The sequence below is a fragment of the Aedes albopictus genome, chromosome 1 (genome assembly GCF_035046485.1).
Source record: "Aedes albopictus strain Foshan chromosome 1, AalbF5, whole genome shotgun sequence".
Classification (NCBI taxonomy): domain Eukaryota; kingdom Metazoa; phylum Arthropoda; class Insecta; order Diptera; family Culicidae; genus Aedes; species Aedes albopictus.
In genome coordinates, this window is record NC_085136.1 from 216,433,676 (window position 1) to 216,460,711 (window position 27,036).

The 27,036-nt window shown below is 38.1% G+C and overlaps 2 protein-coding genes across 2 annotated transcripts in view; one reads left to right on the top strand and one right to left on the bottom strand.

Annotated features, from left to right (window-relative positions):
• The first annotated feature begins 978 nt into the window (after window positions 1-978).
• Window positions 979-12,836, top strand: LOC109621549 (cilia- and flagella-associated protein 36). Its single transcript, XM_020075600.3, has 4 exons — window positions 979-1,316; window positions 1,409-1,871; window positions 1,976-2,150; window positions 9,846-12,836. Exons 1-4 carry the CDS (start codon window positions 1,214-1,216, stop codon window positions 10,119-10,121), a joined length of 1,017 nt encoding a protein of 338 aa, XP_019931159.3. The 5' UTR covers window positions 979-1,213; the 3' UTR covers window positions 10,122-12,836.
• Window positions 12,479-27,036, bottom strand: part of LOC115254336 (proteoglycan Cow) — a 28,128-nt gene continuing 13,570 nt past the window's right edge. The window contains exon 3 of the mRNA XM_029851760.2: window positions 12,479-13,768. Within this exon, the coding sequence (XP_029707620.1) occupies window positions 13,656-13,768 (113 nt within the window). The 3' untranslated portion in view covers window positions 12,479-13,655. The remainder of the gene's footprint in view (window positions 13,769-27,036) is intronic.

Consider the following 27,036-nt stretch of genomic DNA (forward strand, 5'->3'; position numbering starts at 1 on the left):
CTAAAGAGACTAAAGAGACTAAAGAGACTAAAGAGACTAAAGAGACTAAAGAGACTAAAGAGACTAAAGAGACTAAAGAGACTAAAGAGACTAAAGAGACTAAAGAGACTAAAGAGACTAAAGAGACTAAAGAGACTAAAGAGACTAAAGAGACTAAAGAGACTAAAGAGACTAAAGAGACTAAAGAGACTAAAGAGACTAAAGAGACTAAAGAGACTAAAGAGACTAAAGAGACTAAAGAGACTAAAGAGACTAAAGAGACTAAAGAGACTAAAGAGACTAAAGAGACTAAAGAGACTAAAGAGACTAAAGAGACTAAAGAGACTAAAGAGACTAAAGAGACTAAAGAGACTAAAGAGACTAAAGAGACTAAAGAGACTAAAGAGACTAAAGAGACTAAAGAGACTAAAGAGACTAAAGAGACTAAAGAGACTAAAGAGACTAAAGAGACTAAAGAGACTAAAGAGACTAAAGAGACTAAAGAGACTAAAGAGACTAAAGAGACTAAAGAGACTAAAGAGACTAAAGAGACTAAAGATGATTTAACAATGTTGACGTCAATGAATGAACTTATGAATGTAGTACTGAATCGAAGAAAGTTTCAACATCTCAAATGATGCATACTAGTTCTCTAGACGGTGACCTACGGCAAGTAGGTAATAACGTAGATAGTATTGTGAAATTTTCATACATGCTTCATTCACATTTAGTTGCTATGCATAGGTCAGCCAGCAGAGATATTTTCGGGGCTGATTGACAAGAGTATTGTGATAATGATTTTACCATTAAAGGTCTAGCTACACACCGGTGTTCCCTTCCCATGCCAAAAGAAAATAACTCCAAATTAATATTATCTAATACACGATCAGCTCAATATGAATCACTTCAGGGCAAGCACCCAGCACTTGTCTGCTAAAAATCACTTATGTTAGGTGTCGGTATAAATATATCTGCCAGCGAAAGTGCATGAATGACCATTCAAGCCTGTATCCCTGGAAACCACGTGTAACAAACACATGGCCCGCATTGACGTTCTCTAACTTTTAGGCCAAAAGGGGTTGCTGCACATTAGCTATCCATTTAGATAGACAGCAGTCCTAAGGAAAGTAGCATATACAGGACTAGTTTGGAAAGTTATTTAAATAAATACGAATAAAACAAGTAAATCGAAAATCTTCGTGGAATCCTATACAAACCAAGTTCCGCAACCGCAATGGCAGAGGACAATTCCTGGGTGTTTGATTCGCTGGTGTGCTTCCTGCACGGTCCGGTTTGGAATGCACCGCTTCAAACCTTCATCGAGGACAAATCGATTAGTAAGTAGGATAATGATCTCGCTCCCTGGAAGCACAGCACGACCAGTCGATACGGGTGAATAATTAATAACATTTCTCTGTGCTAATTGTAGTTTTCGATCCAAACGTAAAGCCCGATGAAAACAATCCGGAGTTCCGGAAAGTCCATGACGAGTACAAAAATCTGGTCGACTACATGCTCGGTTCGTTCATGGAGGAAATGCAAATCACGCCGGAACAGTTCGAATTTGCCTGTCTGGAGGGTCGCAATTCGGCGGCCATGTCCCAGTCTCCAGCGCACAATAATGGTGCTGCTGGTGACAAGGAAGGCCGCTCGTTCTCCTTCCATCAGGGATTGTTTCAGCAGATTTGGGCCGCCAACGACATTCGGATATTTATCCGCATGATGACGCAACGGAACGTGGAGATACAGTTGCAGGCGTTGGATTTGATCGAACGGAGACAGGCCTCCCAGTCGTCGTCAGTGGAAAAGGACGACTTTGGAGGGTCGGAGCCATTGGTCGCCAAGCGGAAGGAAGAACAGAACCCTGCTATCGCTTCAGCCGAGGGCATAGGGTAGGCATAATGATTTGTTGAAACCGGCTTTTGGACCGTCATCATGAACATGATTTTTCATTTTTCTATAATATGCCTTTTTTCAATTTCTCGTCATTCTGCAGTGATTCGGCTACCGAAGAGGAAATTGAACAGGATATCATCAAATCTGTGGACGATGAGGTTAAGGAAACGGCTCCGTTTGCACCGAAACCCGTTGCCGATGCAGTGGGTGATGATGTTTTACACGAAACCAATGACAAATTTCAACGTCTGAATTTGTTTTTCGAACAGGACAGAGTAAGTTGGATGCGTAACATTAGGTACTCATCACTTATTGAAATCTTACAAAAATGAGACACGCTTTTGACTATTAATTAATTGACTATTACACAGCGAAACATTTGTTTTGTCTCAAAAGCAAATGTATGTGTATCTTTGGGCCGCTGGATTCGAATCTGGATTCAGATTTGCTCCAGCTCGTCACAATGCTGAGCTATACAGTCAAGTCTTTTGTAAGATCACTGGTGGGGCGCAATAGGGGGGCGCAATAGGAATCGGCTTAATAGGAGCTTATGGGATTTCGGCTTTTTTGGGGTGTGACGTATTATCTCGGGTGTGTTAAGAGATAGCGCAATACTTTCTTCGGCAAAGTTTTAGGGCTTGAAAAGATCTACCATTTAGAACTTTGGTTCATATGATTAGTTGGCCACTTGGCCGCTAGATGCACTATCAACAGTTTGATGCTAAAATGCACTACAGGAACCATATCGGGTTGGCAAGCAAACGTTACGATATGCGACAGCTCAAGACCCTGATAATTTGAAAGGATAGCGCCTTCGGGAAAGTTGTTGGGTACACCAATAAGACCGGAACAAATCTCATTTTCTTCTTTTGTCACTTTGCTCGTTGACTCGGCAAGGGGGTGGATGATAAATAACACAAGTTTACAAAATAAAACGAAAGTCGTGAACTTCTGTCAACGACCAAAATTTTTAAGTACAATTTAGTACTGATTTCGAAACCGTGCTTCAAAAAATTTTAAGTAGAGCAGTTTTTGAGTTTTAGCCTAATATTGAGTTTTACAACTTTTAAAAATATGGAATTTACTAAAATTCAAATATCTTGCGTTTTGTTCAACCGATTTCAAATCTTTTTCCATAAATTAAAAGTTGAATACAATACTATTCGATCATCTGAATGCAGGTTTTGCGTCAGATTGATGAAATTCAAGATATTGGCGAGTTGTAGGGACGATCTCCCATATAGCCGAGGCGGTAAACGCACGGGTATTCAGCATGACCATGCTGAGGGTGACGGGTTCGATTCCCGGTCGGTCCAGGATCTTTTCGTAAAGGAAATTTCCTTGACTACCTTGGGCATAGAGTATCTTCGTGCCTGCCACACGAAATACACATGCAAAATGGTCATTGGCAGAGGAAGCTCTCAGTTAATAACTGTGGAAGTGCTCATAGAACACTAAGCTGAGAAGCAGGCTTTGTCCCAGTGAGGACGTTACGCCAAGAAGAGGAGAGAGAGGAGGGACGATCTCCTTAATTTTTAGCTAAATTTCCAAAAATATATGCAGAAATGTATTTTTATCAATAAGATAAAATCAATATAAAAATTCTTTCTCAACGTTTATTTGATGTATCATATGTAGGCGAGTTACAGTAAAAACTTCAGCTCAATCGAAGCATTGATTACGGAGAATGAGATGTGTGAAGTGAGCGACGTTGCTTGAAAATAGAACAAAAATCGATTTCAAATCATCAACCTTGTATGGAAAGTCGAAAAAAATTCCGCTCTACTGTATTTTTTTTCCTTCGCGTTTTTGAACTCAGGGCATGATTCTACACCAAAAATGATCATCAGTTTACCGAGTTCAAAAATGCTGTAAACTAGTGTAATAAATGTATTTGATGGAAAATTACCCAAACAATTAAGCAAAATCATAAAACTCCTCGGATTTGTTAAGAAATTTTCTCGGCGACTCTTATTTCACTTCAAAATTTTTAAAAATTTGTTGAATAATTTATTTTGTAACCCCCCTCAAAATGTCGAATTCTGATCAAAATTTTCCGAGGGGGGGGGGTGACATGAGAGAAAATCGAAATTTCTAACTTACTCTAATAACCGCTCTAATGTTATTTTCATTTCAGTACATAAATGTTACTATTACATTACTGTTCCTACAATGATGAGTGGCAAAGTTCGAAATTCCTCCACTGGGCGGCGCTAGTGAGCATGTAAATTTTCAAAACCTCATATCTCATAATCCCGATAACTTAGAAAGTTGGTGTCTTTGGCAAAGTTGATGAGTATGATATAGACTTACATAGAATGGAACACTTGCTTCGTAATTCTGCCAATAAGCGGCGCTAGTGAACATGCAAATTTTAGGAATCTCAGCTCAGAATCCTGATAACTTACAAAGTTGGTGTTTCCACTAAGTTGATCAGTTTGACATTGATTTACGTAAAATGGATCACTTGATTCGCAATTCTGCCACAAGGCGGCACTAGTGAACGTGCGAATTTAAGAAACCTCATAGCTCAGAATCCTGATAACTTAGAAAGTTGGTGTTTTCGACAAAGTTGATCATTATGACATAGACGTACATAAAATGGAATAGGGTATATGTACCATTCCTTGGCCTAATTTGCAAGCCGCCTTGACAATTTTGACCATAACTCATGAATTAATTGCACTAGAAATATAATGTTGACCCTATCACACACTCTAGGCAATGCATGGTTCACCAATTGGAAGTAAACTAATGTAAATATTCAAGAATTTACTTAATTTAGTTGAAAAGATTCGATGCGATGGTATGCAACGTTGGTCTATGGTACAAAAATTGGCCTATTAGTGGATACAACGTTGGCCTATTGCTTTCCATGCACTAGAACCACTAATATCTCATTTTTTCAATATTTCTGCTGAAGCATTATCTCTGTTTGTTCATCAATCTTACTTTTAAATTACGTTTTCGAAGCTACATTTTCAAAAAACTCTAAATAAATCACTTTAACTAAAGTTCTTTCTTAATTTAGTAACGAAAACAACGCAACCCTATTATTGTGTTATATTTTTACAGTCACCGCACACAAAATCTTTCTTCCTGTTCGTTCTTTCTGGTTCTTACGCAAGAAATGTTGTTGACTTTTTTTTATCGGTGTTATGACATCATTTTACTGATGGGCCAAGATTTGGGTACATAGTGAAAAAAATGTCCTCAATATTCGGCCCATATTCAATTTGTAAAATAGTTATTATTCGTTGAAAACAAATACACAAGCTCAAAATAGCATTTTTGACCGTCGCATCAAATTTTCAGTTATTGAAAAGTCAATTCGAAATGTTCCAGAATCATGCAATTTATGATCATGTGTATAGACTACCCACTAAGCCGAAAAATCATGGCGTCTACAAAAGCTAAACAAAGTGACATTTTCATTAAATTTTAATGCTCCAAAATGCTAAAATTGAAACGAAAGGTTACTGTTGTTTGGCGCATAGCCTTTCCGATATCCACTTAAGCGTTTTTGTTTGAGTTTTTGGTTTACGTTGAGATAGGCCGAACGAGAGGACTATGCCGACGAAGCATCCCGATGCCCTACTTGATTCGCAGACTCCATCTTTCTAAGTTATCAGTATTCAGAGCTACGAGATTTCCTAAATTTGAATCTCTACTATACACTAAGTGGCAGAATTACGAAGCAAGTGTTCCATTCTATGTAAGTTGAAACGAATCGACAATATAACAGTGCCGGGCCAACTCAGGACACAAGAGACTCTCCGGCAATCCCAGGGTCGGCTAGTTACTGGGTAATCAAGGGCACTTTCGCGATACAAAAGCTGTAACACAAATCCTTCACTTTGCTCACATAATTTATTAAAGATCCAATTTTTTGGCGTGTGCGTATTGTTCTGTGTTATAAAGTGTATAATTTGTTAAGTGTAACCTATGCTAGTTGGACGTACCGGTAGGGGTAGGCGGGGCAATATGAACACCCGGGGCAGAATGGACACCCTCAATATTTTGAAATATGCGAACTTTTTTGAACTTTCAATGAATGGAGAATATAGTCCATTTGCCCAAAACGTAGGACGCGTCGTGGTTCGAGTCGGTTCCGAATTTTTCGCTTACCGTCGGCGCTAGTTCTCAATACACTTTTAGTTGATAATAAATATTTTCTTTCATTCTTTGCATTTACACAAAAGAGTGAAAAGTGTTAGTTCGGGCTCGCCGGTCGAGAAAAAATCCGGGCGCCGACAAGTGAGTCGCGTTCAGTGTATTTCTGTGTGGAATAGACTAAAGGTTTCTGCTCCCTAGTGGAGTGGAGACGCGCGATAAAATTTTATTTTTGGCTAGTTTTTGCGTCGAAAAGTGGTCGGTTGTTAACGGCGGTTTGTGTATACTGATCCATTGTCAAATCATATCACCAACCATAGGTGACTCCCGGACTGACAATGTACCTTACCCTACTAACAAAAATTCCTTCCTGAGACAAATGTGGAGATCCCTCGGAGAACGGATAATTTCCGACAAGTGGAAATCCAAAGGTGGTTGAAATTGATGCGAACCCTGGAATTAAGTTTAACAGAGTGACGGGATCGAGGATGGGATAATCAAAATGTTGTAACGCTCAAACTTTGGGTACTGGCCTACCGATGTTTTCTCCTGGAAATGGCTCAAAAAGAATAACCCTAAATTGAGTTAAGTTAACATAAACAAAATAGCAGCTCACGTCCAAAAAGGCGAAATCCCATTAGCTCTTAGTCTCCTATAACGCTCACTCTTGTCTAGTAGGAGCACAGAGAGCAGACATCCAAGTCAATCCAGTTCCGAAACTGTGTAAGGAATTTAACGGTCATTTGAAATGGCAACACAAGTGGCAATTTCGTAGCGGCGCTGTTATCGCAATGTTCCCATGCCGTTGTCAGTGGTAAATATGAAACTTATCTAGATATGTATACTAGCGTGGCTCAAAATACCACATGTCAAAAAGTTCGATGGGCCCCTTTCTTATTTCGTTCTATATGACGCCACGATGCTCTGGTCAAATTTTCAGCTCAATCCGTTAACATTTGGGCGGTGCTAAACTCATTTGAAGTTTGTATGAAAGTTTAAATGGGAAAACATCGTTTTTTGCATTTTACTCGTGAGGGGCACTATTTTTCCTTAAATAACATAACCGTTTATATAGAACTATAGCCTAACATGTGCCGAAAAACTTTGTCGAAGACCGTAAAGTCATCCGAAGCTTCTGAGAAAAGATATTACTCGTAGGCATGTATTGTCTAGGGTATAGCTTTTTTTTCAACAAGTGTTTGATCACGTTGTGGTCTTCGACAAAGGTTTTTCGGAATATCCTAGGCTGTATTTCTATTGAATCCATTACGTGATTTAAGAAAACATAGTGCCCCTCACGAGAAAATGCAAAAAACGGTGTTTTTCCATATAAACTCTCATACAAACTTCAAACAAGTTTAGCACCGCCCAAATGTTACGGATTGAGCTGAAAATTTGACCACAGCATCGTGGCGTCATATATAACGAAATAAGATGGGGGCCCATCGAACTTTTTGACATGTGATCTTTCCTTACAAGCTTGAGCCACCCTAATGTATACTTACCACTGATTGTGGCAACTTGCTCTGTGGTAGGGCTAGTGATGTCAACGCTAAAAATAGTTGAGTTCCTACACAGCTTTCTAGAGAAAATTTGTTCTAGCTTGTATGTCTGTTCTCTGTGGTAGGAGTCCGTTTAGTAGGAGTCCGTTTAATAGGAATTCGTTTAGTAAGAGTGCGCTGCCGTGGCTCAAAGAAACATATTTGTGTTGCTTGGAAGAATCCCTGGACTTATTGGAAGAATTCTTGATAGAATCGCTGAGTAAACTCTCGATGAAACTATTGGAGAATGGAAAATGTTAACGCAACTTCTTGAAGAAATTACAAAAGAAATTTCTGAAGAAATCCTTACACAATACTCGGAAGGAGACTCGTGGTGAAATTCCTGAAGCAATTCTAGGATAAGTTCCAAAACAATCATTAGAGGAATCAGTTGATGCATTCCCGGAGGAATTTCTGAACAAATTCTTGGAAGAATTCCTGTAGGACCTTCTTAAAGGAACACCCTCAAAACATCTCTGGAAAAACAACTAGAGACTCCTATGGGAATTTATTGCTGGGTTTCTTGGATTGAAAAAAAAAATGTGACATAATTTCTTGGAGAATTTCCAGGTTATTGTATGCATTCTTTAAAAACTGTCTTAAAGAATTGCGATACAGATCACTGGAGGAATTCCTCAAGAAATCCTTGTAGTAATTCAAAAAAAATCTCAGGATTATCATAGGGAAAATCTTGGGTGCATCTCTGGAAAAAATGCAGGAAGAATTTTTCTGAAATTTTTCACAGAACCCCTGAAGTAATATTTGAAGAAATCCCAAGAGGAACGCCTGAAAAAATCCCTGAAAGAATTCCCGGAGAAATCACTGGAAGAATAAATTGTTGTGATTATACCTGGAGAAATTCCTGGAAGAATCACTGGAGAAATATCTGGATGAATTCCCGAAGGAATCCTTGGAAGAGTTCCTGGAGGAATACTTGGAAGAATCCTTAGAGGAATTCTGAGCAGAATTCCTAGTCAAACTTATGAAAATATCTCTTGGCAAATTCCTAGAGAAGTTTCTGGCGAAATTCTTTTAGGTATTTTTGTAGGAATTCATGGAGGAAGAAAATACTTAAAGCAATACCTGGAGGAATCTCTGGAGAAAATCCTGGAGTATTCCTGGAACTCTCTGGCGGAAACTCTGGAAGAATTCTGGAGAAATTGAATTCCTGGAGAAATCTCTTAGAGGAATTCTTGGAGGAATTTTTAGAGGAATAACTGAAGAAATATCTGTTGGATTTCCTGGGAAAATTCTTGGATGATTTCCTGGAACAATCCTCCTCTCCTGGATGAATTCATGGAGGAATCTTTAGAAGAATTCAGGGAGGAATCTTCAGAAGAATTCAGGGAGGCATCTTTGATTAAAAATCTGAAGGAATCTCTTGCGAAATTCCTGAAGGAATTCCCAAAGGAATTTCTGGAGGAATCGTTGGAATAATTTTTGGAGGAATTGCTGGAGAAATCTGCAAAGGATTTCTTGTGGGAATCCCTGGGGAAATCGCTGAAGAAATTCGTGGAGAAATCCCTGGAGGAATTCCTGCAGGAATCTTTGAAGCAATTCTTGGAGGAATCCCTGGGAGAACTCCTGGAGGTATACCTGGAGGAATTCCTGTAGCAACTCCTAAAGAAATCCCTGGAGGAACTCTTGGAGGAACTTTCGGAAGAACGCCTGGAGGAATGCAGTGAAGGAATTCCTGTGGGTATTCCTGTAGAAATTCCTGGAGTATTCCCTGAAGGAGTTCCTGGAGGATTCTCGGAGAAGTATCTGTAGGAACTTCTGGAGGAATCTCTAGAGGAATTCCTTGAGGAATCTCTGGACAAATTCCTTGGGGAATTCCTGCAGGAATCTTTGCAGGAGTTCCTGGAGGAATCCTTGAAGTAATTTTAAAGGAATCCCTGCCACAATTCGCAGAAAAATGTTTGTTATTTGGTAAAATTCTATATTAAGATTGAAAACGTGCTCTTAGAGGAATACTTGGCGAATTTTTTTGTGGTTTGCAAGAAAGAAAAAAATGATAAAATATTATTAGTATGGTTTATTCCTTGACAAGCTTTTTTTGAATCTCAGAATTATTGATTATCTTAAGTTGGCTCGAATTGTAGAAAATGCTGTATCGGCCAAGGGGGAGTGGAGGGCGTGATCCTCCCCCTGCCTCCCTCTGGCTATGCCCACCTACGCTACCCCTACCCCGCTGGGAAGGGTCACTTTCAGTAACCTTCTTTTTAAGCTGAGTGTATCTGCAGGAGTTATCTCCATAAGACAAAAAGGTCTAAAAATCCTAATATTACATGAAACATTTATATCTACCTTTTCCAGATCAACACAGCCGATATGCGTGCCCGACAGGAACACCTTCGCACCCAGCGGGACAAGATTCTTCAGATCAAGAAGCAAGCTCGTGCACGCCAGCTGAACGAATCCATCAAAAAGAACAACGAACAACGCCCTGCATCGGCCCAGGTTGCGCAGAAACTGCTGGAATCCGATGCGACCGTTGGTTCCGTCGTTCTTTCGGATCCTCCGGAGTCGTCGCTACAGCTGCGTAAGATGCTGGCACAACGACTCCGCACCGAAGTCATCGATGACAATTAGGATGGGAGGAGAGCTTGATTAAAACCTAGGGATGTCACTCTCTATAGCATTTGAAGTTTTGTTGTGGAATTATTCACGTCCATTTGGTTTTAACGCAGTTATGCAGTCAAAGGTATAACCTAAAATGCTACTTATGGTAGGAGAAATGAATCAAAAGTGTTTTTGCTACTCGTGGCTTGCGTAATCGTGCATTGAATCAACACTAATACTCAGCAAATATGCCGTTTGTGATATAACTGTACTTGCCTTAGAGAACCAATAAAGATTCGAATTTTTGGCAGTATGGGAGGGATTTGATATAATCCGAAATAAAAAAAATCCATTTTACCTTACCAGATGTTGTTTTATTTCTCTTCCTCCATTAAAATGCTTAAGATTTACTAAATTGTCAAACATTGTCGAATTCTTCGCTAATCCAAAGCCACAACGACTGTTGTTGTATCGAAATCATTCCCAATCTGATCCACTTGCGCTTTCCTCCATCCGGATGGTTTAATTGTTAATGTATTTTAGATGCTTTATATCAAAAGAATGCACAGAGAATTGTTTCAAATTTGTCACTTGTGTTTGAATCGCGAGTTTTGACCTATTTTCTTCCTGTGTTGTATAATTGTCCTATTAGCTATGTTTTAATGTTAATCCAATTAGGGTGTTGAGTTTTAGCTTCTTCATCTAGTTGGCTTGCTTTCGTATGATGGGTTAGCGATCTCCCCCGTTTTTCTATCCGTATTCATTCATCTACTAAAATGGTTACGTGAATGGCATTCTTGATTTGTTGCTTGCTTTGATTCTACTTTTGGTTGCGACGATTTTTTTTCTAGTAGGGGAACAAAGCCCAAAATGCCAAGATGGGGTAAAATGGCCTAACCCATAAAATCATTTCTGAATGGGGCTTGATCATTACTATAGGTGAATGGTGTCAAGATATGTTTGCATCGAACATTCTTCTAGAAGCTAGGCCACCAAACCCACGAAAAATCTTTTGATTTCCCAATGAAAATTGGCAACTTCCGGTTTTTCGTGCTTGCAATTAAGGTTTTCTGGTGATTTTATTACCAGCCAAGTGTTTCCAACTAGATTGAGGCACGCATGGAGACGCATGGTTGTTGATGTCTACGTTTTCCATGTTAGGGGTCATTCAAATATTATGATCATCGTTTTGCGCGGAGGGGGGTAACACTTCTTTTATTGAGTATACGAAAAAAGCGGGACGGAGGGGGGAAAGGAGTCGGAAATGCCCGAAAACTGATGGACGTAATTTTTGAATGTTTTCATGAAGTGGCATCTTACCCCATGGCAGATGGTCGTTTTGCACCACTTCCGTTTTACGAATCAGTTTTTAAAATCGTTGAAAATCGATGAAAATGCAATAGTTTAGTGAATAGTTTTACTGAAGTATCGAGCAAATATTGTCTAGTTGCTGTTACCACTTTGAAAGCCTAACAAATAAGGCTAATTATCAACGAAAACGATGAAAGATTGAAAAATGGCATTTTACCCCACTTGACCCTAAGCTTGTTTTTTTTTGTTGTTCTCTATAGGATAATTCAAAAGAAATGTTGCTCCAAGATGGCGGCGTTCAGCTTGACAGAACCAGAATGCAATGAAAATTTAACGGTCAAACCAAATCGTTTTCTATCTGGTTTAATGATGGTGGTGTAGTTGTAGAATTTGTGTATACAATCGCAAACTGTTTTGCTGCTGTTTGTTTTGCTAACCCTTCCAACATTCAAAGCGCGGTGCATGTTTGTTTTGAATCAAGAGTGGCTGACCTTCGTTTGCTGCTTAACATTAGTATAAATACTGATGACCTACTACGATTACTGAAAGTTGTGTTCTTGATTTTCGACTTCTTCTGTTTTCTTCTTCATTTATTTACTAGTAGTAGTTTTAATTGTATCTTTACTTGCAAAAATAAGGCTTTTTACAACAATATTCTTACGTCTGTTATCTTTACTTATGAGTAGAGTGTATTCATTCTTACATAATACGGTAACACAACATAAATGTTATGGCTGACAAACTAGAGGAAGTGATTCTGGTTTAGTTGTTTTGGACATTTGACGATAGACGCCAAAAGAAACTGGATTTCATTTTACTTAGCTAGTCAAATTCGTTCGTACCTCAGTAGGTCGTAAGAGTTTATACCAGGACCCTGCATGTCGCGGTTGCCGGGATAAAAGTTTCAGTTTTTGACGTTTCATGGGTTCATACGCATGGCTTATGCCGAATTCGTTTTTGAACCTGGGTTGGAACTGAATCGGCGGAAAATGTGTAAACAAACAACGTCAAACAAACTTTAGTACAAGCGAAACCGATGTCGGGTTGGGGTTGAAACTGTGATCTGATCCAGTTCCAACCCAGGTTGGAACTGAATCAAAAACGAAAACGACATTAGATTTTGCTAATTCAGTTGACAAAGACTGTGGACCACATCGAGAATCGAACCTAGATACCCTTAGCATAGTTTTACTTGATAGCTGGGCAGGCAGAGCTATATGGGTCACTTCTTTTTATTTTAGATTTTTTTAGGACCGTAGATAAAAAAAAATAATAATCTTAGACCTTCTCCTCCTTGTTATGTGTGGAACGTGGACTATGGCCATAACCCCTTCTTCCCTCCAAAAAGTCTACGTGGTTAATGAATGAAATTTTCCAGAAAATTCTTAGGAACTTCTTCTGTGATTTTACGCAAAACTTTGTCAGTTTTTTTTTCTTCAAATAAGCTAGTAATTACAATTTTAAATTGTGAACAACAACGAAACGCCAAACTCCTGAAAATTAAATCCTAGCTAGCATGGAATCTTTCATCAAAGCGTGCTATAGAAGGCTTCGAACTTTTCAAGAATTTCAGGGCTACCTCGATGAAAATCATGGGTTAGTTCCTACATCTTGTCTACGCAAAAGCCTACTAAGCACCGTTCAGAGGTATTATTTCTTGATTGACAAACTTAATCTGAATTCTTCCTCCAACCATACGGACGACAATTTTCCTTAGATAACTTTTCGTCTACTAATTAAGTGTTCCACAATCAGTTTTATCCAAAAGTTCAAACTTAATAACAGTTAAGACTCACGACGCTAATAAAGGACGGGGATGTTTTAGTGTTTGCTTTTCTAATTTTCGAGTGTTCACGCTTCAGATCCGCTTCCATACGGAAATCACAAGAGAAAAAAAGATAAATCTCATCCATTTCAGAGGAACAAAACAGTATATGGGAATGTAGGGCACGAAAAAGTTTTCCGTACAAAAACATATCAATCAACAAGTTTTGAACAAACGATGAAATTGCTGCAGCGTTCAATTATGACAAAACAGCATCCACCAAAATCAACGGTTATTCCAAACCAACCAAGAAAAAAGGCAAACTCCTTGTATACCGAGAACTGTCTGATCCAAAAAGAAAATGAAAAGCCGGAAGCCCCCCCACGGGAGGAAGGATGATGGAACTAAAAACTTTTTCTTCTGTTTCGGTTTTTCGGCAGAAGGGAAATGCTGCTGCTGTGGCTGGCGGCTGGCTGGCTTTGTTCGCCTTAGAAAACCAACAGTCGATCGGCGCTGCCTTCCTGGCTGTCATCGTCATCTTCGGAATCCTCGGCGTCCTCGTCGTCGGTGTTGAGCGTGTTCGCGTTGTTGATTATCTCGTCTGGAAATGGGCAAAGGAAAAAAAAGTGTGATTATACTTCTCGAGCTCGTGTCGAAGGCCTGATGGCCCCAGAGTTTGACAGTTTATAATTTATTCCAAGATTGGAAGATAAATATGGATTATAAACTTAAAACGGGATTGGTGGCAAGGTATTGATTTATTGGTTTCGTTAATTGTCCGTCTGTCTAGAGCAATAGAAGTAGGATTAAGAAATTTATCTGTTTTGAGAAGTTGACAGCCAACGTTTGCCAAAATGCAAAGCGTTTTTCGCCAGAATAGGATTTTATTGCCCAGATTGTTTAATTAAAAATGCGTTTAATGATAATTGTTACGTTGTAAAAACTTTGATCGTTTATTTTGTCTACCAATAATCCTCACCAAACCAGCAATAGGTAACTGGTTGAGATAGAGAATAGGAAATCCGAATTATGAATTATTGTACAGCATGATGGAGACGCATGGTATTCAAATAAAGACCCATAATGCGCAGAAAAGACTATGGTTATTTATTAACCCTTCAGGACGCGCGCCGTTGTAAAAAGTACAACACCACTAAAAACCTCGCTCGTCGTATACAGCGCAAGCGTGGTGCAGTTTTAGATGCTTGATGGCACGCGTCCTGAAAGGTTGATTAAGGAATTTCTTCCACATTCTTCTGGGAACATCTTTTCCAATTCCTATAGGAATTCATTGAGTAATTCATTGGGCACTTCCTTTGGACAGGGATTTTCAGACCTTTTGGTTTGCGGTGCACTTTTTGGAAATAAATCTCTACGCGGCGCATCTGGTCATTATTGTCCAAAGAATGCAATATCGAATTTGTTAAATCAGTAGTTTTTCCCACACTGATGTGATTATGACATTGACTTTCATTTTGTTCTTACTACATGTCGAAGCTTCGTTGGATTGACACAGTTGTTCGACATAGAATGTTTTCTTGTAATATTCTTATTGTTTTTTGGAAATTTTCGTGTGAGGTCCTGAACAAGCTCTTTGTGCAATTTTTGCCACATTAAAAAGTTTTTAGCGGGTTCTTATAACCTCCACGTACTCCTGCTTGGCCTCTGTATGATTACTTTTGTTGCTTCACTTTCAGTACTTTTGCACATTGCGTTGCGTTTCGTTGCGTAATAACGGATTAATTCTTAGATTGCATACTGGAAGCTGTCAAAAAACGCAAATGACCAGAAATAACTCACAAATCACACTCATAATTGCTCAAACTTGCTGTACGTAGGATAAGGATCATCGATGTGACAGCAGTCAGACGTCAAAGTCAGTTTGACATCGATTTTTGAGATTCGAATGCTTTTTAATCAGATCATGTCCTAGCCCAACTTGGGAAACGAGTGCACGGTGCTTCATTTACCATTATTAAAAAAAATATATATACCATCAAAACCTGAAATGACATTCTCTTTCATTCTCTTTCTTTATCATTCCTACACCTCTGGACAATTAAAAAAAAAACAATCGTTAGATGAAATTTCGAGTTACGCCCTTTAAAAGGGCTTAACCTCTAAAAAAATCAGGATTTCTATTGAAAATCATCATATTTCATTACAGAAGCATGCTTCTGTCATCAAAATCTGAAACGCCATACTCTTTCTTTATCATTCCTACACCTCTGGACATTTTTTTTTTTAAATCGGTAGACAAAATTTTGAGTTACGCCCTTTTAAAGGGCCTAACCCCTATAAAAATCAGGGTTTCTATAGAAAACCATCACATTCAGAAGCAGGCTTTGAAGTCCCAAATAATAAAAAGTAGGTATCATAAACAATCCTACAATTTGATACTATGCAGTAATATTGACTGCATTTTGTATTAAAATTGGCCATAACGCCAATATAAGGGAAGTATTCTTGAACCTGTAGAATACGGACTTTGGTGGCTTCATTTACTATTATAGCCAGAACAATATACAATGAAAAACATAGACGACAGTTCATTCATTTATATAGCTATTGTACACCCCTAAACTGAATTTCAAAAATAATGTTGATCAAATTCTTCAGTTACGCCCATTTGAAGGTCATAAGTGCTTATAGTTGAATTATTATAAAACTTAGTTCCTTTAAATCATGTTTATTCTTTGGTAGTTAAATTTAGAACTATCATTACAATTGATCATCTCAATTCTTATTTTTGGATGTTTATTAATTCAGTTTTGAAAACGGCATTCACTTATAAAACTAACGAAAGACAAAGGCGTATGTCATCGCTCATTAACATATTCGCTTATTTTTTTTATATATGTTTCATACTTGTATAGTATCAGGTAGGTAAATAGAGTGACCGAGTGCCGAGTTGCGTTGACTTTCCGTTCGCTGAAATATTGAACGTTTTCTTCGTGTTTAAAACACTTAAATTGCTCAAAAGTTTGTCTGCACTGTTGATATTTTCCTGCTCCCTCGTTGTCATATAATTTCTGTGATATTCGTCGGTATTATTAATTCGGAAATGATAAATAATCTCACAAACGACTCGGCTCAAACCAACACAATCCAGATACAAAGCAGTCAAATGATCGTTACAGTACGAAACAGCCAATTCCATGCTAAACAATTAAAAATCACATGAATCTGCTAATTCTTACACCTATTTATCATTAGGCAGTGGAATTTGAACTCCGAATAGTCGACATTCTCTAGGAATTTGGAAACTAAATTTGGAATTTTTCATCCCCCAAGAGTAAACAAAGCAACCACTAGCGCAGTCTACAGGCCAACACTGGAAGCTCGTCCCCGTTTACTAGTTCAAATTTAGATTATAAACGGTTCAACTTAAGATAATATTCTCAAAAAAAGAATCACTTAAATTTGATAATTTTATGACAAATAATACGGAATATTATTCGGTTGGTCGATTCTACGATAAATAAGCTTTCATTTGACGATTCACTTATTGCGTGTGATGCAATGCTTGACCTGTATGGGTGCACCAAAAATGTGGTTTCTCTGGGGGGAAATAGGTGAAAATCACAGTGATTCTTCAATTGCTTATTTTCAATGGTAAAATCGCTTTTTTCAATGCTTTTAAAGTTTATGTTATCAGATTATGTTACGGAAAGCTGTTTAACATCTTTTTTCGGGACAATATTTGCTCAAAAAGTAATCATTTCAATGAATTTCAGAATATGTAGTTCAAATTAAGATTACATTTTGACTAGTTCAAATTTTGATTTCTTACCCTATCTTGCATAAAAGACACGCTCAAACAACTCATCATGCACGATAGTAATTCTACAATTAGCGCGAATCCACTTTATTGGGTCTTGGTGGTCTAGTGGCTACCGCTTCTGATTCGTATGCAGAATGTCATGGGTTCAATCCCTGGCCCGTCCCTTTTCATCCTACTTTGTATCTTTCTATCCACTCTCTTTCTCTTTCTCTCTCTCTCTCTCTCTCTCTCTCTCTCTCTCTCTCTCTCTCTCTCTCTCTCTCTCTCTCTCTCTCTCTCTTCTCTACATATACAACTCATGTATATTCATATGTTCATAGCCATCGCTAGAACCAGAAACGATTTGAAAAAAAAAAGTCGTTTCCCTCCCTTCCAATTTCCACTCACAGCACAGTGTATATAACGCCTACAAGTTATGCAACCAAAGCGTGCTGTGCCGCGTGACCTTATTCACCTCATTCACCACACAATCTATCACCTTACGAACACTATAAATAACCCCCTATCCATGTATCGCATCACCGACCCAACGGTGACTCCCAGATCTCCCATCCTTTCCGTCTAACAAATACCCCAGTCCGTGCTGCATGTGGGGATGCAGAGGTGATCTCGGTCTTTAGTAGCAACAACCAGCACACTCTAACATTCCTTTCCCTTCCCAACTGACTATAAGGACGTGGCCGGCGCCGGTATTGATCCAAAATGTATGAGCTGCTAGAATTGCACTTTGAGAATAAGTGGAGTGTCCCAGCCCTTATTCATTTGGATCTCAGTGCAATTGGTACCAGCTCAGATCAATAACGGAGTAGCAACCATTGACATGTATAGTCAGATTTGATCGTTTGATCGTTGATCGTTGATCGAATTAGCGCGAATCCACTTCATTCTACTCCAAATACAACAAACTTTGAGCCGATGGCTGGAACGAATAACAGCTACCTGAGTGACACTAAACTTGATCGGAACGAACAAAACGAAACGCAAGAGGCAAAAGCAAACGATTGTTTCTCCTTACTGGTAACAAATATCGATAGCGCTACTACCGAACATGATATCGAAATAATGGTACCGTGATTTCGGGTGAAATTGATCAGTGGGGTGAAATTGATCCACGTGAGGGCAATTTTTATATGTCAAAAATAAAGCTTTGAACTTAAAACAATTTGTAGAAAATGACCATCATCTGGCTCAAGGGTTATTGAATGATGAGTTTACATGTTTTACACCTAATTAGTCACATATTTCTGTATTAAATTTAATATTTTCCAAAATTGCGTGTTTGGCGAATTTCAAAGACACTTTCAAACTTTTGTTACCATAGCTGTATCGCACATGGAATAAATATTAGAATGAATGTTCATAGCTGACTAGTGTTTGCTTAATCCGATTTCGTCATCAAAAGTTCTACAAATATTTATATTTATGCATAAAATTGTACTTTTGCTAAAGTAATGACTTGTTTAGTATGAAAATTGCATACTTTTAGGCGTTTTCTTTAGGTTTATTAAACTTTAAATTTAAATAATTAAGAATTTACCAATCTTGTATAAGTTTTACAAACCATTTCGCATTCTGGGGTGATGAAGTCATATAAAAAATTTATTTTCAGCACTTACAAAGACATTTCACTGACTGATCAATTTCACCCCGAAACTGTAATTTCTGATTTTTTGTTTTAACTGATATTTATTGCAATAATATGATTTGCAGTAAAAGTTTCAACCTCGTTGACTGATGCAACCCGTGGTCGTACTTGTTTTAAAGCATTGAGTTTGACCATATCGATAACTATTCAAAAACTAGAAGCCAAAAACTGTGAAAAGTGATCAATTTCACCCGAAATCACGGTACACAGATGTCTTGGTGCCCCTTATTGGAGATTGTGTGAACGTAATTAAACTTGTTCCAAAATGAATGGATTACCGGTTGCTGGATTACTTATCCTTTAAAATTGTTTTGAAGTGGAGATGGAAAGACTTGGCCATGCGCGCATCGACCTGGCCGTATGGAATCAAATTTTGTGAGTTCGTCAACCGCTCGTTCAACGCTTGGAAACTGTAGTGTATTAACACAAACCGTCCCGACTTTCTGGCATGTTACGTCATACTAAATTATACAACACCAATACTGGTAAAGATACCAGATGTTCCTACACGGAGAAAAAACAGTACCGTTTGAATCAACAAACACGTTTGTTGTTTTACAACCCAATAAAATAGTAGTTTTTAACCGCATATTTGTTATTTAAAAACCACGGTTTCGGTTTGATATAAACCGACGAATTTGTTGTTTCTACTGTGAGCAACTTTTCCATAATTATTACTGACGTCAGTTACTTCAAACTGATGTTTTGTCATTTTTACCGGAATGCAACCGTTTATTTTTTACTAAATCTTAGGTTGATTTAACTGGCGTAAACAAACCAACATATTGGTTTGATTGTACCATTTCGGTTGTTGAACCGAACCAATATTCCGGTTAACGAAAAAATAACAAACAAATTAGTTTGAACCAACCCGAATTACTGGATTGTATTTTCCTCCTTTTTCCTTCTTCCCATTCCACAAGCCCCATCTTTCAAAGTCTCATTTTTCTAAAATGGTTTCTCTTCGAGGTTTCATTACTCAGACCGCACGAGAGTTACAGGTAAGTTTTAGTTTTAAAAATATTATATATGTGAATCAATAATGTTGATTATAATCTGATTGAATTTACAGAGAAAACAGAACGCATTACGTGAGATTACGTGAAAAGTGCCCTGATGCTTGCCCGGATCTTCGATTGTTCCATACGTCTGACCGCAGAGGGAACATTGTACTCCATAAACGTTGGGAAAAGATCCGATATAGCGAAAAATCAGCATAATATTACGTGGAGCTGTTGGAATATTGCTAAGAAAGTGTCGGAAACATGGAAACTGTATCTGTGTTTCTTTTACCGAAACAAGCTTTGGTGACAAAACCGTGCTACCGGAGATGTTTGCCGTCGGCTCAGCCATTGTACCCGACGGATGTACCCGAGGGTATAACCAGGTGTATAACCGTTCGGAAACAAGTCTGGCCAATATTGTACAAATGATTGTATTCGGTTTATGCGATGCGTCGAATTTTGTTAAGTATACTTATAAGCCTAGTATTACATAATACATATTGAGAGAATAAACATGTGTAATTAAAAACTTTTTTTTAATTCCCTTGTTATAAAAAAAAAAAACAAGAATTATGGGAGGAATAAGCAATCGAATAAAAACAACCAATTCGTTAGTAAATTTAAACGACCAAATTGTTCGAAATAAATCACATAACGGTAACTTCAAACGACTGCATTTGGTTTGAAACAACTAATTTCGTTTGTTGTTTTTGCTGCCGTCTTAGGAAACAACCATCCGGGTAGTAATTTCAAACTGATTTTGGTTAAATTTACTAACGAATCCAAAATTATTACAACTACATACTTTGGTTTGGTTCAACTAAGGTCGTTTGTTTAATTTAACCAAAATGCCGTTTGTGCCAAAATCAATGCAGAAATCCGGTTGAAATAAACTAAAAAACGTTTGTATTTACTAACTTTTTTTCTCCGTGTACCTTATATAGAAGACCTTGATTGATACATTGACAGGTAGCGAAAGGTAGAGAGAGAGGAGATTAGTCAGTGACAGGCGGGCGCGGAGGTGAATACTACAACTGGCGAACGAGGATGGATTCTAAACAGCACGGTGGGTTGTTGTTGTTTTCCTTCTTAGTGAACAGTTTCCGGATCAAGTGGAGGAACGGCCAGGTAAGGAATCCATTTGCATGATTTGGATTTGACCAAGAATGGACGGTTTTCGGTAGCCGGTGGAGAAATGTTTATTTTGATGCTCGTGATTTGCACGATGAGCGGAAGTTACCCAGTAAAGTGTTTATTTTTACTCATTGTGTGGCTTGCATGCAAGGAAGAGAAGATTGCATGCATTTGAATGAAAAGGGAGAAGTGGTCAAGTGTGCGCAACGATACCTTTTGAACGTCTTATTGCTGCGCATTTTTTGATTATATCGGAGTTGCGAGAATCGTAAGGATTCTCCGCGTTTAGAAAATCATTAGGATTTTCTCGGATTGCGAAGATCGGAAGGATCTTCCAGTAGCGAGAATCGTAAGGATTCTCCGTGTTCAGAAAATCAGGAGGATTTTCTCGGATTGCGAAGATCGGAAGGATCTTCCAGTAGCGAGAATCGTAAGGATTCTCCATGTTCAGAAAATCAGGAGGATTTTCTCGGTTTGTGAAGATCGGAAAGATCTTCCAGTAGCGAGAATCGCAAGGATTCTCCGTGTTCAGCAAATCAGGAGGATTTTCTCGGAGTGCGAAGATCGGAAGGATCTTCCAGTAGCGAGAATCGTAAGGATTCGCTGTGTTAAGAAAATCAGGAGGATTTTCATGGGTTGCGAAGGTCGGAAAGATCTTCCAGTTGCGAGAATCGTAAGGATTCTCCGTGTTCAGAAAATCAGGAGGATTTTCTTGGGTTTCGAAGATCATAAGAATCTTCCAGTGGCGAGAATCGTAAGGATTCTTCGTGTTTAGAATACCAGGATTTTCTTGGGTTTCGAAGATCAAAAGGATCTTCCAGTTGTGAGAATTATTTAGATTCTCCGTGTTCAGAAAATCTGGAGGATTTTCTTGGGTTACGAAGTTTGAAAGGATCTTTCAGTTGCAAGAATTGTGAGGATTCTTCGTGTTCACAAAATCAGGAGGATTTTCTTAAGTTGCGCAGATCGGAAGGGTCTTCCAGTTGCGAGAATCACAAGGATTCTCTGAATTCAGGAAATCTGGAAGGTACCCGGGTAGTGAAAATCGGAAGGATCTTCCAATCGCATGTATCCTAGCGATTCTACGTGTTAAGAAAATCAGGAGGATTTTCTTGTGTTGCGAAAATCGAAAGGATCTTTCAGTGGCGAGTGTTTCGGGGATCCTCAGTGTTTCAAGGTTGCTAAGATATGAAGGACCTTCCATTTGTGAGAAACTTGAGGAGCCTCCTCGTTAAGAAAATTTGAAATATCCTAAGTTTGCGAAGACCGGAAGGATTTTCCAGTGACAAAAATCTTAAGGATTCAACCATGTTACGGAGGGCGGAAGGATTTTCTGCAAGAATCGCGAGGATTCAGTAAGTGTAAAGAATTTGCCATGGGCATGTAGAAGCGTATAAGCTACGTAAATACAAGGAACGTCATTGGGTGGCAACGATACAAGATAATAACTTAAAAACGGATTCTTAAGATTTCATCCGACGTTTCGGTCACTATATAACCAACAGTCGAAAAAAAGAAGAATGTTCCAGTTAAGATAATCGTGGTTATACTGGAGGATCCATATAGTCGATGTGGTAAACGCTGGAGTATTTAACTACACTGAGAGTGCCTGGGGTTTATTGCAGAATATTCAAGTAACTTTTAATATGGAATTTTACTTGATTTTCTTGAACGTAAAGTGTATCCATCACACAATAATGTGGCATGTTACACGATGGGAGAAAAAAAAATGTGATTGGCGAAGAGAGGTCTCTGAGAATATATTATCGTCGCAGCACTAAATCGAAGTCGTGACACGCGCGACATGTGAAGTTATAGATGCGAAGTAAATTTGAACAAATGATTAGCATTGCGCATCATTCAGCTAGTTAAGAGCTACTACATGCACTCATCCGAATCGAGTAGTGACACATTAAAGTGAGTAAAAACTCAATTTTCGCACCCCAGTTCACTTCGGATTCCAAGCAACAGCATAGTCGCAATGTTCATGTTACACTGAACTGAGAAACTAGTTTGGTCCCATTAGGACCGTCACGCCATTAAGAAAAGGAATCGAAGTAAGGATTCACTGCATTTTTGGGAATTAGCAAGGAGTTGTACGTTTGTGATTGTTTTATATTTACGTAAATACTAATTGTTCGTGTTTACAAAAATACTAAGTATTCGTGTTACTGAAGCTGAAAGAAGCTGCCGAATTCGAGAAAAGATAGAGGCAACGAACGATAGTGCTAAGATTGGATCGTTGATGAGTCTAAGGGAAGTGGTTTATAAGATGACGGCCTGCACATGATGTCTGTGTAGCTTTGCAACATGGAGTAGCTAATAATCATGTGGTGAGATTTCGGTGGAATTGCTGAACGGTATATGAATCAGCTGATTTGAAAAGGATGAAATAAAAAAAAATATCCAGAAGAATGGAGTCAGTTGAGTTGTGTGAAATAGTGAGAGATGAAGATGAACAGGATGGATCAGTGTCCCAACTGATATGGAGAGTTGAGAATCGTGACGGTCAACATACCTTATTGTCATACATGCTCGCCTCATTCGTTTTGTCAAATTGGAGACTGCAAGTTACATTCCCGTTCCGGTCGAAAAAAAAAAGATTTCCGGTTTCATTGTGCTTACAACACAATATACAATTTCACGCAATGGCAGGTGGGAGGAGGCACTTCAATTAATAACTCTGATAGTGCACAAAGAGAACGGGGTTAAAGAAAGACAGGTCGCGTTCTAGTGAGAGTCAGGATTTCAAAAGAAGCAAAAGCATCAACTAATGAATTGTTTCGTTTAGTTCTGAGTGAAAATGTCGAGAATCACAGAATACACTTTTGGTTGTCCTACTGTTGTGTTTTGTACTACTCAATAAAAAAAATCAAAGTATTAAACGCAGCTCTAACGTGTTGCTGCTGACCGCATAACAACCGAAAAATTGAGTGAGTGTATTATAGGTATGTGACCCACAGAGGTGAATTACACTTTGAAAACTTTACGGCCTATTTAACTAATTCACAAACTAATCATACGTTAAACGAAAAATCAGCATGGATTTGAATATCTGATTGCTGTGGATGCGTTGATTCTGGTCACATTCTTAATAATTTCAGTAACTAGCGACTGGAATAATCTTTCTTGGGAAACGCTGTTCTCGTTTTCCCGTACACTGGATACAAACTTCAATATAGCATCCGATTACTAATTTAGAAAGTTTGAATTCAAAGAGTGTTTCAAGGAATTATTTGGAGGCCGTCACTGTGAATTGATTATTGGGTGTCAATTTGGTGTTAATCCTAAGTATCGAAGTACTTGTGAAGCCCAATTCTGATCATGTTTTGCCGGCAAGCGCTGTAACGAATAATCGGAAATAAGAACTGTTATATTCTTCAGATAAAGAAAAGCAAGGCAAAATGTTTGGTATGTTTGAAATATAAATGAATTTCAACATATATCTAATTTAGACAAGACGAAATTCCCTTTTTCCGAATGAACAGCTGATCCACATGTATGTAAACTTCGAGATGTTTCGATGATAGAGATAGAGTTAATTTGGCGTAAGCGTATGTGGATTGAGCTCGTTACAATAGTATTGATGTCTCCGATGTTAAAAATAATAATTACACGGAGCAATGAAACTCGATAAATGAAAAAAAAAAACGGATTCATGTAGGTGCAACGTAACATGAACTAATGTTTTGAATTGGAATGGTATTGCCATCGTTTAGGCTAAGTTTGGTTATATCGCACGTGACATTTAGATGAAGAGAAGGAATTTGAAGTGGTATGAAGAAAATAGTTACTGCATAGATCGCTACAGACGTCTCTAAACTAAAATAAAAAAGTAAGGGAGATTATGGCAGAATCAACCGAGGAATCAACGTACAGTAGACGTAAAATAACTGTAACATGTTTACGTTGTTTAATGATCGAGATAATGAGGAGGATAGGTCAAAGGTTGGACTTGTTGTTAAACGAATCACATGCTTCTTGGATGATCGTATACGTTAGATTATTCAGATTTTAACTGATCTGAAGTGATTTAAGAATATGTAGTCAATCATATGGGACTCGAAATAATTGCAACTTTTCTTCTGTATAAAGGAGTTACTCTTACATGTTGTACGGCTCTTTTGGCCAAGATTTATGTATTAATATTCGGCTATAGTAACGAGCACTTTATTTATTGTTGAGGGGGGATTGTAGTGTATTAACACGAACCGTCCCGACTTTCTGGCATGTTACGTCATACTAAATTATACAACACCAATACTGGTAAAGATACCAGATGTTCCTACCTTATATAGAAGACCTTGATTGATACATTGACAGGTAGCGAAAGGTAGAGAGAGAGGAGATTAGTCAGTGACAGGCGGGCGCGGAGGTGAATACTACAGAAACCCTGATGATTAATTTAGGGAATTTTCGTGCTAATAATGTTCTTGAATACCTATCTGTAACATGTTGTCTGATTATGTTTAGATTTTAAGATGATTCTAAAAATTTTTGTTATTATATGTCTGTTTTAATGTGTTGTAGATAAGTGCAAATGTTTATATTGGAATAGTTTTAAGTCAACCAAATCAGTTTGTACAACCACCAAGTGTTGAAGGCGTTGTAATAAATAAATAAATAAAAAACAAATAAATTTTGAGGTTCGCACAACATGGAAGTCTTTGACTAGTAAGGCTAGAAAACATTCTTACGTACAACATAACAACATTTGATTTTGGCAGGTTGGTATCTTACCGGTGTTCTCTGAGCTGTAATATGCATGCTACTGAAAATCCTCCTGCTGATATGATCGTCTTCAAGAACTCCATTATCACTTTTTTCAGTATACCTTGACAATGGACATGCTCTCCAGAATCTTCCAGGTCGCTTCGATTTCCTCTTGGTGATTAACCAAGGCTGAGTAGTCAAGAATAGTCAATTTTACCAATAATTTTATTTTCTAAATACGTTCTACAAAGTTTTTACATGTATTTTTTCAAGTATTTTCGAAGTGATTTATTTGTCCATAAAATAGCAATACAGAAAAACTTATTTATGAATGGCAATGACACTAGTTTTGCCAAGCCAAAAAAAAAAAACAAAAAAAAACGAAAAGAAAGACGAAAAAAAAAACCGGTAAAATCCGCAAAACTTTTGCGGGTTTTAGCGACTTTTTATGTCTTGTTTTGGCTTTTTTGAGGTTTTTTGGCTTGGTAAAACCAGTGTCGCTCCCCCCGTACACTGAAAAAAAGGACATAGTAATTATGACCGGATCGAGGGTCAACTTAAAACACTTTTACCACTTGATTTTGGTAGACCATGCTTCCTGCTTGAAATTACCATGTGCTGGGTTCAATTTACCATGTCGCTTTATGTTTACATTTTATAGTATTTTCGAACCCCATCCCATACTTAGTTTTACTATGTGCACATAGTACGATTGACCATCGTTTTTGGTATGAATAACCATGTGTGTGGTAGCATGGTAATGTCATTTTCTTTGTTTATTATTTAGAAAAAAAAATGGATTTGACTTATTTCATTCCACATTTTATTTAATAATTTACATAGGCAATCTAAATATAAATGTATAAACTAAATGGATGTACATCTTGACAATATCCATGGAATCAAACTCAAGGATTTCAGCCAAAATTATCGTCCGCGGCCCGAGACTTGAGTTTCCCCATGAGTGCTGCGCTGAAATATAAGTTTCTCCACAGGTTCTTCATTCAGCTTGGTGCCTCATTCAGGGATTTCTGCATCACTTGAGCGTTCCCACCGGATTAGTATTGATGACAGATACAAATCAGAGAAAGTGGAAGTCAATTTGGAAAAGCTTGGGCGACGGAAATTCATGTTATTATCTTTACCTGGTGTTGTCACCGCGGTAACACCGATAATCAGGGTCTGCAGCTGGCAGAATAGCGAACAATCTGGTTTAGTTAAGAAGCGGTGGTTTATTTGCAGAGGTGCTTCGACTAACTGCCGGATGGATATCGGGAGCATCATTTGAGAGATGATTCGTTTACTGAGGGTGGATTTATTTGATTAGACATTATTTGCGATGGATAATGCATTTACTTACCGTGAACCTTGCCGTGAACTTTTTGCACCAGCTTTATCAATGTAAGAGAGATTTCTAATTGTAAATTGGATTATCCAAAGACTTCTGTCATTTGTCAATCTTTCGCCAAAATGGCCGGAATTACAATAACAACTGCATATTTGCAACAACTATGATTAGTTGTAAGCTCGAAAATGTTGGAAGTTTGGGCTAATATTTTTTTAGTCAATATTACTATGTCTGCTCGATG

What these genes read in the sequence shown, in the direction of transcription:
- LOC109621549 (XM_020075600.3), top strand. Translation starts at nt 1,214, where the DNA reads ATGGCAGAGGACAATTCCTGGGTGTTTGATTCGCTGGTGTGCTTCCTG. An exon ending in GCTTCAGCCGAGGGCATAGG is followed by an intron (nt 1,872 to 1,975) that starts GTAGGCATAATG and finishes GTCATTCTGCAG; the next exon opens with TGATTCGGCTACCGAAGAGG. An exon ending in TGTTTTTCGAACAGGACAGA is followed by an intron (nt 2,151 to 9,845) that starts GTAAGTTGGATG and finishes TACCTTTTCCAG; the next exon opens with ATCAACACAGCCGATATGCG.